The sequence below is a fragment of the Euprymna scolopes genome, chromosome 8 (assembly GCF_053919585.1).
Source record: "Euprymna scolopes isolate OS-2025 chromosome 8, ASM5391958v1, whole genome shotgun sequence".
Taxonomy (NCBI): domain Eukaryota; kingdom Metazoa; phylum Mollusca; class Cephalopoda; order Sepiida; family Sepiolidae; genus Euprymna; species Euprymna scolopes.
This window is the reverse complement of record NC_136489.1, coordinates 23,917,451-23,930,514: the sequence shown is the minus strand read 5'-3', so window position 1 is coordinate 23,930,514 and position 13,064 is coordinate 23,917,451. Positions and strand designations below refer to the sequence as shown.

Below are 13,064 nucleotides of genomic sequence, written 5' to 3'. Positions count from 1 at the left end.
CTACTAATAATGCTAAGAGTGACTGTCTTGTGTTGTCTGTGAAGAGAAGAAACAATGACTACTGCTGGTATGAGGAGCAAACGTCGTCACTTGTTGTTGGCAAAACAAATTACTTCACTAAAACACATCTAAAGATTTCTGGTTTATTACCGGCTCAATCACATTGACACATTTTTTTTTTTTTTTTTACAAAGGAGTTACTACTTATCAAGGCCTGCAGGCCACTCGAGGATAAGGGTTAATGAGTGTACAGTAGTCAATGGGAATATGCGTAGCGATGGTTAGTAGTGGAAATTTGGTAAATTTGATTCTTATCAAGAACTTGTTTACATCAGACTTGAAGATGACGATAATCAGTTGGAAAGCAGGAAAACGGAACAGTTCCACAGGCGTGCATTTCTAAGAAAGTAGTTTTGTTCATGAAATCTATGTTTAGGTTTAGGTATAGATAAAGATTGGGGAAAATTATTGATAGTGCTTTTTCGTGAAAGTCAGGCCAGGAGGAACCATAGATTGGAGCTCAGATGAGTACTTGCTATGAAAATAACGATAAAGCAGAGACAAACTCTCACAACGTCTCTTCTGTGGGAAATAGGTTGCATGGAAGAAAAGGGCATTTCTCATTAGGCTACAAAGCCTATTTTGAACTCTGTCAAGGTAGATCACTGAAGTTAAGCAACATTGAGCCTGGTCAGTACTAAAATGGGTGACCATTTAGGAATATCAGGTGCTGTATGTAAGAGGAGGTCAACACCTTCCTGCAAGAACTGCAAAAACTTAAGGTCATCATTTCCTCCAATCAGGATATACACGTGAATAGGGACCGCTTGTGAACATAGCATTTCCATGAAACTTTCTCCTCTGGAGGAAGCTGGTTCAACCTGCCTAGATTGAATGTCACTGGCATTACTGAGTTTCGCCACCATACTGAAACACATCTTTTAGTTGTAAAATTCTGACTGGTTGTCATAAGTTCAGTATTACTAACAAAGCTGTTATGTTATGTAGTCCTCAGTGGATCGTTGAATATGTTGTTAGTCGACTTCTTTTTAACACAACGCGGGGTTACATTTCTCAAGTTGGGATGGCTGAAATCAAAATACTAAAAACAATTCATCTTTTAAGTATATTTTATTTATGTTAATTTTTTTTACTATAGAGTCATTGCTTATCAAGGCCTAAATGGCACTTGAGGATAAGGTTAACTGAGCGTTGGGTGGGCAATGAGACAACATTATGATAGTTGGCAATGATGGTGTCGATTAGGCAGAATTTGATTATTTAAGAGGGTGCTTCAACAAAAAGTTGTTTGCGTTGGATTTGAGAAAAACCATGTTGTAGTCAGCTGGGAAGCAGCCCCATGGCACTATGTTCCACAAATGGAAAGAAACTTTGCTCATGGATGTTCCGTTTAGTTTTAGTTAGAAAGAGAAAGGGAAACTATGCACAGGGGAGGGTGCATAGATTGAAGCTCAGCTGTTTTTAAAAAAAATTTTTTTACATGGTAGTCACCACTTATAAAGGCCCAGAAGCCACTCGGGGATAAGAGCTATTGCTTCTACACTAATCAATGGGATAATATCGTAGTAATCGTTAGTAGTGGAGATTTGATAAAGTTTCTCACTTAAGGGGTCAGTTTATCAGGAATTTGTTTATGTTGGACTTGAAGACATCCAGGTTGTAGTCAGGTGGGAAACAGGCAAATAGAAGAGAGTTCCACAGGCGTGCACTTCTAAGAAAGAAGCTTTGTTCATGGAATCTACATTTTGATTCAGGCACAGATAAAGAGTGGGGAAAATTAATGACAGTGGTTTCAGTTAGATGGGTATTTTTTGTGAAATATTGGTGCGGGGGGACCAGAGATTGGAGCTCGGACGAGCACTTGCTATGGGAATAACGATAAAACAAAGACAGGCTCGCAACGTTTCTTCTGTGGGAGAGAGGTTGCAGGGAAGAAAAAAGTTGTACACCTGCCGTGAAAATAATGATGGAATAGTATTATGAAAGAAAAAAAAAATGGCGTACTCACCTTGACATAATGATATTGATACAACGGCTCTCATTAAATTTAAGCAACGTTCAACTTGGTAAATACCAGATGAATGACCATTTGAGACAACTAGGCAATATATGTGGAAGGATGACTACAACTCTCTGCAAGAACTGCAAAATCTAACGTTGTTATCTCCCTTGACCAGGATATACATGCAACTAGGGATCGCTTGTAAATTTAATATTCCCTAGTAACTCGCTTCTTTGAAAGAAGCCAGCTAAATGTATCCAGGATAGGTATTGATTCATTATGTTTTTTTTTTCTCAATGGTGAAATGATTTAGAAACACTTTTATAGAGTGAAAAGAGAAACTTGGTCGCATTTTTGTAAAACATTATTTTGTAAGTTTAATTTGAAAATTTAGAAACTCAAACAATTTTTATATTAAAGGATTAAAATCATTTTTTCTCTGAAACTCCACTTGGGTTAATACCACCAATAAAATGAAGAGAAACAAACCCAAAAAACACTAAGTCTTTTTCTATGGATAATTTGTCTTCACAATGAAAGTCTAAGAAAAAATTATTTTAATCATTTTATAAAAAACTAGCAAATGTACAGTGTTGTCCAGTATTAAACATAACGTTAAATTCTTTTTAAAAAAAAATGAAATAAAAAAATGTCAAGTATCTGAGACATGTGCATGCGAGTATTATGTTTTTTCTAAACATTTCATTTCTTGTAAGCAAAAAAAAAATTACTTGAGCTGATATCGAAACTAAAACCTAAAGACAGTGAGTCAAGTATGATAACCATTAGGCCAGCTTGCCATGACTTTCAAAAGTGTTTTCAAACCTACTTATTCTTAACATAAGGAGACTGTCATGTGTATGCTTTGCTCATGCACAGTTATGAAACAGTTGACAGTTGACAAACAGATAAAAATCTGATGACTCCCAAGTACCAATTTTTCAATTTTGACTCCTTAGCATCCTCTCACACATGCACATTTTCATTTTTATAGATATATAGATGATATATATAACATTATTTGATTTTCTAAATTTAAAATTAAGCTCTTCTAGAGTGTTTCAAGGAAGATAACTCTGTAAGACTTATCCAAATATTTTTGTTAAATGAATCTTTTAAAAATATTTTTTCACCTTTTTTTCTTATCAGGAAAACATCATGATCGTTACTGAATGGATACGGAATGATATCAGCTCTACTAAAATAAGGTTCGTCGTTTCTCTTCATTTTTTTGTTGATTATTTTTACAGACAATGTTGTTTGTAAAAATGAGGAAAAATATTTTATAAAAACCTTCAATGAAAAGTTTTATCAACTAAATTTGACTTATCTCCCTTGTTTTCACTTCACTTTCGGTATTTCAAATTAGAAAATGATGGAAAGATAATAACGTTTTCGTTTTTTTTTTGTGTGTGAAAATCTTTCATGACTGCGGAAAAAAATTCAATGAAACAGTTCATTTCTTTTTTTAACAAATCTTGCACGACTGAGGACAAATTCAAAGAAAACATAATTCTTAATTGAAAAAAATACTTGGAGTCTTGCAAATCTCAGGTTCATGTGTTTATTCTCATCTTTTATATTTCTTCCTGACAAAATATTACTTGAGACCCTGAACATGAAAAATATTTATATCGTAACCTAAACCTAATAATATATTATTTTTCTTAAAATAATTTCTTCTTTTCTTTGGTAAAGAAATAAGAATTTCTGGACTGCATATGTTAAATTAAATATATACAAAGACATATATATTTTATTTTTATTTTTATTCATTTATCATTTGGATAAATGAATGTGAATTTTCTATGACACCTTTAAAAATTAGTCATTCTGACTAAAATACAAATACTTGGATTATTCTCCAATATTTTCAATAAACATTTGGGGTTTCTTCAAATAATGACTTTTCGTCATAATCCTTTTCCTTTAAATAAAATAGTTATATAACTTTGCACAATGACTTCTCATCACAAATCTCTAATTTTAGAAAAATAACTTTGAAGTGTCTTCACTTCACAAAATTAAACAATGAATAAATTCAAGTGTCTTAAAATGTCTTCAATTCATAAAAAATGTCTACAACCCACTAAATATAACTTAAATGTTATATTTACTTAAGTAAAAGATTGATTGTCTCATTTTCTCTAACTTGAAAGCAAGAGACAAACAAAAACCATGTCTGTAATCATGCTGTACTGAAAATGCTGCAATGAAAGAACTGTAAATCTAAATTTCGTTCTATTCATTATATAAAGTCTGTCTTTTGTATTTTTTAGACGAGCTCTTCAACGAGGAGAAAGCGTCAAGTATCTGCTGCAAGATTCTGTGATTGATTACATAAAGAAACACCAACTCTATAACATCATGACTGACACGTAAGTTTCATGAAATTACTAAATTAAATATGGCAACTTTTTAAATCTTGTGTAGATTTCTACAACTGATTGAGTTGAATTTTTGTTGATTCAAAAAATGGCATCGGTTTCTCTCCATCAGGTTTTTGTGCTAAGTTCATTTGAAAAAAACATCAGATCTTGTGACAAAATCAATTACATTTTTTGTGGAATTATCAGCTGATTTTTTTCAACACATATCATTAGTATGTTTTTAAGAGACAAAAATGATTTGCCAACAACATATATTGATTACCCGATAAAAACATTGATTATTTTAAACTGAATAGTTAGCATTGATAAAGTTAAGTACATGTAAATTGCATGTTGCTTCACCATTGTTCAAACTTCAGAGCTTGAACTTCTGTTTCTTTGAACTCCTGGGATGCTCAGTGACAGGGAGACTCTCGTCAGGTACCAACAGTTGTCAGCCATCGTGACTGTGTCTAAGCAACCCTGAAACCTCGTCTCCATCTCCTTCAGGTCCTGACGAAATCTCTCCCCCTGCCCTTACTAATTGAATCCAGGTTCTCAGAAAACTGGTTCATATGTGAAAATAGTGCATTTTGATGCTCATATTACCACCCAGGTTTCTGAAAGCAGTAAGCATACTGTTGACAAATCCTGTGTAGTTTCTGGCCTTATTGTTGCCAAGAAAGTTCTTCACTGCTAAAAAAAATTCCAGTTTCACTTTGTTCATTAAGTTTTTAAACTATGGATTTTTGGTGACCAGCTGGATATGAGGATTGTCAAAGATGCTAGCTTTCAATTTCTCCATCCTGGAGAAGCCTGGCACAAATAAATGAAGCAGACACCATCCTTCTCCAGAGCCTTAGTAAACTGTTTGATTAAGCTGAGGTTGATGTGAAGTGGTAGGAAGAGTATTCTGTTTCTGTCCACCAGAAGGTCATTGATGACGTTCCTTTCTTTGCAAGGTACCAATTCCTCCCGCACAGCCCAGTCCTTCTTTGTGTATTCTAAACACCAATTTTTGGAAGATTTTTGAGGTTTTATGACTTCAAACTGATTCTTTTTCAACATAATCATTCAGAACTATCAAAGCAGAATACTTCTTGTCATTAAAATAATCATTTCCAATCAAGACAATTATTCAACATAACATTTTACCCTCATGAACTTTTTCTAAAATGTTCCACATATGCGTACACGTGAACAAAAACGTAAAAAACAACATGTGGCCATTGCTAAAAACGTGACCTTATTGAGCAAAACCAATGTGATTTTTTAATTCACCACATCAGATTCGTCCTAAATCTGCTGAAAAAATGCAGACAACAAATTTGTTGATCAGTGAGGGCAGTTATCAGTGTGTATGTATGTATGTATGTATTAAATGGCTGGAACGATTTCACCAAAAATGCTTGATACGTATCTTAAACATCAAGTGGCAAGAACAAGTATCCGATACTGAAGTCCTTGTGAGAGCATGTTGCTCTAGTGTTGAGACTCTTGTAATCAGATCTCATGCTTTGGGTGGGCCACCTGGTTCGAATGAAAGATTGTAGGCTGCCAAAACAAATTTTTTATGGGGAATTGGAAAATGGCAAGTGCCCTCGACGCAAGCCTAGGAAGAGGTTCAGTGACTCTACAAAGAATAATTTGAAAGTTTTACAAATCGACATCGACACATGGGAAGAACTTACTCTGCAAAGGCCAAAGTGGCGAAAGCTTGTACGTGAAAGTTGTGAAGCTCTAGAGAAAAGAAAGCAGGCCCACAGCAATCTGAAGCGAGAGCTTCGCAAAGTTTAATTGATGGTCTTAACCATGACACACAGAGCTGGAAATGCAACACTTGTGAACGAGTGCTTTTGTCAGAAGCTGGCTATGTTAACCATTGTACAAAACTCCTGTTCAGGTCAACTTTGCACCTATTAGTCCAAACCAAACGATCTGTTTAATGCAGCAAAGTTTGCAGCTCTACTGCTGGTTTGAGAAGACATGTGATTGTTCCTCCAGAGGAAGTCAACTCAGTGGAAATTGCTCAATTTTTATGTCACATCTGCTTCAAGATGTGCAAATCTGCGTTGGAACTGCAGAGTCATCTGAGATGGCATGGACGACAAGATGGGGAGAACTCAATATGACGGTGATAATCTAGAAAGATGCAGCAATCATCATAAAGATACAAATAACAAAACAATTACACAGAAAGATGGTATTTTCTTGATTGACATTGTTCTGGATGAATAATATCTAAGATTTAGAAAAAATATTCATTCTTTATCCCTAAACTGGCGCAGATTTCATTAGAAGGGGTGGAGGGTCTATTCCAGGCAGATTATGGAAACTAACTAATTTTTATTTTTATCAAGGATGTTAATTCCCTTGTACTGGGGAATCTATAAAAACAAGTTGTCTGTGTGTATGTCCAGAGAGACGAATGGGCTAGGTAGAGAAGAAAGAGGGGAAACCAAAAGAGGAAGAGTAAGAGAAAGATAGAGAGACAGAAAGAGAGGACTAACAGTATCAAAGCTTTCATAGAAATATGTGAGACTTTAGCTCTGAACAATGCTGGGTAGCCTGCTAGTTTTAAAAAATATATATATTTATATATATATTACTAAATAGTATATCATGTTGTTTTTCGATTTTAAACTTTAAAACATTACTATATTTCATATACAGCTAACCATTCCGACACTCCATTTCCCATTAATACACTGAAGTTAAGCGATTATAAAGAATCTAAAAATTTATTCAATATATCTATATAATAAAGCTGAACGTTTGTGTGTCTGTACACAAATAGGCTCCTATATGGTTGACTATTATACAAAACTGACCACATACGATGATAAAAGAGTTACTGAGGATCAAAAATGGGTACATTACATTTTGAACAGTGGTGATTTATTAAAATTGTGGGGTCTGCGTACGCGCCTGGAACTCAAAGTATGGAAAAAAAAATTAAAAAAGAAACTTTTACAAGGGCTTTTGATATAGATACACATAAGAATACTTTGATAAGTATATTTTAGCTTGAACAGGGATGGTATAATAAAATTGTAGGGTTTGTGTTTGCACCTGGCCTCCACAAAATGGAAATATACCACAAACTTTAACAAAGACTTTTGATATCTATCCACGTAAGTATAGTTTGATAATTATATTTCAGTTTAAAGAAATATGGTACAAAATTATGGGGCCTGTGTTTGCACCTGACCTCCATAGAATTAAAATATGTCGCAAAGTTTTTTTAATATAGATCCACATAAGAATATTGTGATAAGTGTGTTTAAGTTTGAAAATGTCTGATATAATAAAATTATGGGGGTCTATCTGGCTTTCATAGAATGATTTTTAATTTTTTTACTAAAATATAGTTTAAGAAAAATAAGTTGTTTGTGAGTAATGTCGAAACCAATTTAGGTGACTGAAATAGGATTTGATTAATATTTAAATAATTTATGGTAAAAAAATGGAAGGGTTAAACTATTTGATATTATTTTTTGTCTGTGTGTTCTAGTCACTTTTAAGTAACTGATTTTATTTTAATATCAAGGTTACTTAAAGGCGTTTAGTATGAATCTTCCATTTTTTATCATAAATTATTTAAATATTGGTCAAACCCTATTTCAGTCACCTAAATTGGTTTTGACACTAGTCCCAAACAAATTATTTTACTTAAACTATGTCTTAGGAAAACAAAATATAAAAACCATTTATATTTAAGATGGCGATTCAGTTTCTATTATTAAATAAATGAAAGAATTAAATAATGATGAAGATAGAGTAGGCCAAAGGATAACACAGAGTTGATTTTATGACACATAAATGAAGATTGTGAGAGGCAAGAATTACCTCAGTCGAAAAGGATTTGTTCTCCTCTAACTGATGAGGAAAGAGCAAATACTGAATTTTTAATTAATCATTCAAAAATAAAATTGAAATTCCAGGATAGGTACTTGTAGAGGACTAGGACATATAAATCCTAATCTCGTTACAAAAGAAAAATAATGAAACGAATGAAATGAAGGAAACAAAGACTCAATTTATGGAAAAGATAAACGTGTCGTTTATTTACTGTTGAAAAGTGAATGTTTTAGGTGTAACATGTGTTCATGTCCGCGCGGGTGTAACCATCGTTTGTTGCGGGACTGGTGGTGTAGAAAGAAAAGGAAATGTGTGTTCATCTCACGTTCGGGTCACTATCGTTTGTTTGTGCATGGGAAGAGAAGTGAGGGATGTAGTGGAAAATGGGAACGATAGTCCAACGTGTAGACAAAGAAAAAGATAGAGGGTTGACATCAGTTAAACTGTGCGCCATGTTAGCCATCAGCTACTCGGTGGTGTTCTCAGGGACAAGTTGTATATATAGAGAGAGAAAGAGTGAGAATGTCAATCCAGTTCATGGAGATAGAAAGCGTATAAAGTGTACGTACGGTCTGTTAACTCGTGCCCCCTACATAGTAGTAGGGGACGTGATGCATGCGGGCACCCCGAAAGGGGGGGCGAATGGTCCGACAACCGCTCAGCTCGAAAGCTAAGTCGAAAAGGGTTGGAAACAGCTTGTCTCTTGCTTTTATACTTGTTTCCGGTGGTCTTTTGCGCATATGTGGATTTCCTTTGAAAGGGGAAGTGACATTGTCCATGTGTGTGTACATGTGCATACGTTAGTGTGTGTATATACACGTGAATGTGAGTGTATGTACGCGAACGTGAATATATGTACGTGTGTGGACGTGGGCGCGTATGTTTGTGTGTGCGTATGTATATGACAAGTAATATAGCCTGAAATGTGAACGCGTGTTTTTGTGTGAGACTAGAAAAGGCTCGCACATACTACACTTGGAATTATTTATTTACAAATATTTTTTTATGATTTCTTAAAAATTCCAAACGCAAAGAAATTAAATTTCTTCACTTTTTACAGATATTTTTATAGCTTGCTTGATTGAATTAAAATTTATTTTTTAACTGAAATTAGAGTCTTTCCATAGTGACATCCACAATGTGCCTTGGCTTTCAGCATAAACAACATTCTAGGAATTGCTGACTGGAGTGCCCCGTGTTGAAATCCCTTTGAAACTGTTTCTATACCTCCAGTGAATTTTTCCGCCCAAAACGTAAACTCTCTCTCTCTCTCTCTCTCTCTCTCTCTCTCTCTCTCTCACACACACACACACACACACACACACATACAGCAAACTTTCTGGTGAAACGTTGGTAAAAAAAAAAAATCATCTTTTTTATCTATTCGGTAGTCATATCCCTAATTTTGTGTGAGATCATCAAAGTTAAGCTATTATGCTTGGTCAGAATTTAGATGGGTGACATTTAAGTATACCAGAAATGTAAAGAAAACTCCTAGTTTTCTTGCAAGCCAAAGGTCGGCTGTCAATCTACAAAAAAACATGAATGAACTTAAAAAAGAACAAATGAGTTTAAAAATGTATGAATGAACTTAAAAAAATAGTAGGAAGGAATTTTAAAAAGTGTGAATAAATTTAAAATCAAGTATGAATAAGTATAAAAATGAATTTCGAAAAGTATTAATGAGTATTAAAAGTTACATAATTTCTTTGACTTTTAAAGGCTTTCTTATCTTTCTTCTTTTTTACAGACAATATATGACCCAGTCGTTGAATTCTTTGAACCATAATGCCGCCAAGAATACAGAAGAAATAAAAGTTGTGTTTCTGCCATCGTCAAAATATTTGCACACCATAAAATCTCCGCCACCATCTCCAAAACGACAGAGGGATGTTGAGGACGATGAGCTTGAAATGCATTCACCAAAACGGATAAACTGCATGAGCGATATCGGTAGTCTTATGCGTCGAATGCGGAATGTCCGAGTAGCGTTTGCACCAGAAACATGTGTATGAAAGAAGGTACTGATGAGTATGAAGAAAAATGAGAATTAAACAAACTATGTTTGACTATAAGATAAGGTACAAATGAATATAAAAATATATGAATGAGGATAAAATTATGAATGAATTAAAAAAGAAAAGTTTAAATGAGTACAAAAAACTATGAATGAATATAAAAAATGATACTAATGAGTATTAAAAAGTATGAATGAGTATTTTAAAAATGGTATGAATGAGTATAAAAAATAGTATGAATGAGTCTAAAAGACTATGAATGAGTATAAACCCTATGAGTGAATATTTTTAAAAGTATAAATAAGTAAAAAAACTGAATGAGTATTTAAAATAGTGTGAATGATTATAAAAAACAAATGAATGAGTATTTAAAAAATATGAATGAGTATAAAAACTATGAATGATCATTAAAAAAATTATGAATGAGTATTTAAAAACTATGAATGAGTATAAAAAAGTATAAATGAGTATTAAAAAGTATAACTAAAGGTATGAGAATATTTATGAAAAAAATAATATGTATGATTATGACAATATTACAAATGAATATAACAAAGGATGAATTGTGCTTTCGTATTTGCTATGATTATTTAAAAAATGATTATTTAAAAAATGATTATTTAAAAACAAAAACGTGATATTAAAATAGTTATCTTCATTTTTTGCTCTTCCTTCAATAAAAATGCATTTTTGCCATCAAACGTTATCAAATGCTTTATTCCTAAGCCTTGCCTGACTAGACTAACGCATACCCTGCCTTACATTTCAGGGTAAGGCTCTTCAAAATATAACTTTTGTATTAACAACATGAAAATTAAATTGAAACAATAACGCAAACTATATTGAAATGATATATATATATATATATATATATATATATATATATATATTGCTAGAAAAAATATTGTATGAGAAATGAGAATGAAAATACATCTATGGCAAGTAAGCTACACAGAAATCTTAATGCTTCATTCTTATAGGAAATAATCAGACTAAATGCATTTAGCCTGATAATTTCTTTCTGGAATAAAACATGAATGCTTTATTTAACTTTCTTACCATGAATATAATTCCACTACATACCACTAAGCTCACATATTGACCACTGTTTAAGTAAATACTGAAAACATACATGCACAATATATCATATTTTATAATATTATGTGCATACACATGAATTGTATATATATATATATATATATATATATATATATATATATATATATATATATATATATATATATAATTAGAATTTTTAGTATGTGAGAGATAATATAATTATTTCCACAATCAAGTAATGTTGCAATTCATAAGAGCCATGAAAGCAAACCGGAAGTCCAAGATGAGTTTTGTTCTTATTTGGACTCATCAGATGAACACACCTGAACCCAGGATTTTAGAAATATTCAAAAATTCATCTCAGTCTGTTTGTAAGGGAGAGAACTAGTAATCGAAATTACTTCCTTTTAGAGATAGTCAAGATTATTCCCCTTTGTTCTTGATTTCAAAACGATAAAATTACTATATGAATATTCTCAAATCACCCAAACATTTTATTCTTTCGTTGTTCCAATTTTATTGCCTATACACGAGGATAGAGTTAGACTCAAGGTAGATTTTAGTGTGTCCCCCAAAAGGATCGTCGAATTCGGATAAAAATTAAATTGCTTTAGTTAAAAAGTATTTCTTCTTGACCGAGGATTCGGAAATAATGAAGTGGGAGCATAATTTTTGACACCCCTAACACGAAACTGCGAATAAAATATAAAGAACTCGTAATTTCTCTTTTAAAAGTGGGTTGTTTATTTTGTTTATGGATAATACTTCCAAAATAAACTATTAAAATTGTATAAAAAGTAATAGAAATATTTTTTAAAAACCAGTAATGAAATTAATTGAATGTTACGAGTTCAGTATTTTTCAATTTTTAAACTTTAAAAATCCATCAAAATTTTTCTATTGATTCTATTTTTACGATATTTTCAGGGTCAATGTGAAATTTTATGCTCTTTCCAATAAACCGAATATAATATTTTAGACAAACGTTTTTTTTTTTTTATTCACCCCCCCCAATTTTCAAATGTTTATTAAAAAGTAAATAATTAATTTACTCACCAAAGTTTTATATATCACAAATTGGAGATAAAAGATCAATAAATAATATTTTCAAATTTAAAACAAAAAAAGTAGTTTTATTTAGAAAATTACCTGTAAAGTCCGAAGTTTTAAATCTTTAAAAAAAACAAAAAAAAAAACACGTTGTTTGTTATTTTTTGTTTTTTAATGAAACCTTGGTCCTTGCTCCTTTAATTGAAAAAAAAAATAGGGCTTGAATTACATTTTTCGAGTAGTTATACGCTTGGAAACACAGGAGGTGGAATTATTCATAGGTTTTCACAAAATTTCTGACACACCTAGAGCATCAGAACAGATAACACACCTTTCTGCTACTTTGTTTATGTAAATATCACCAGTAGAGTTTTAAATCAGTTATTTGCAGCTTTATATTTATTGCAAAAATGGACGGTGATATTATCTGCATATTTTTAAGTTGAGTCATTTCTCATACTGACAATGCGATGAAAAAGTTAACTTCTCATTCAGCATAGAAAAAAGAAACAAAGAAAAAAACAAAACAAAACAGATCTCTATACTCCGTTTTGTCCATGTATGTGATTGACGTTGAAAATTGAATTGTCGCCATATTTGTAATTTAGCCTAGCTTCATTTTACAAAGGAAATGTATAATCAATTAGTAATTATAAAAGTAGGAAAGGAGTTATCTCCCTGCAA

The 13,064-nt window shown here is 32.4% G+C and overlaps 1 protein-coding gene across 1 annotated transcript in view; it reads left to right on the top strand.

Moving 5' to 3' along the window:
- Positions 1 to 10,416, top strand: part of LOC145283510 (nicotinamide/nicotinic acid mononucleotide adenylyltransferase 1-like) — a 103,437-nt gene extending 93,021 nt beyond the window's left edge. The window contains exons 8-10 of the mRNA XM_080132346.1: positions 3,173 to 3,231; positions 4,303 to 4,401; positions 10,004 to 10,416. Of these exons, the coding sequence (XP_079988472.1) occupies positions 3,173 to 3,231; positions 4,303 to 4,401; positions 10,004 to 10,268 (423 nt within the window). The 3' untranslated portion in view covers positions 10,269 to 10,416. The remainder of the gene's footprint in view (positions 1 to 3,172; positions 3,232 to 4,302; positions 4,402 to 10,003) is intronic.
- The last annotated feature ends 2,648 nt before the right edge of the window (positions 10,417 to 13,064 follow it).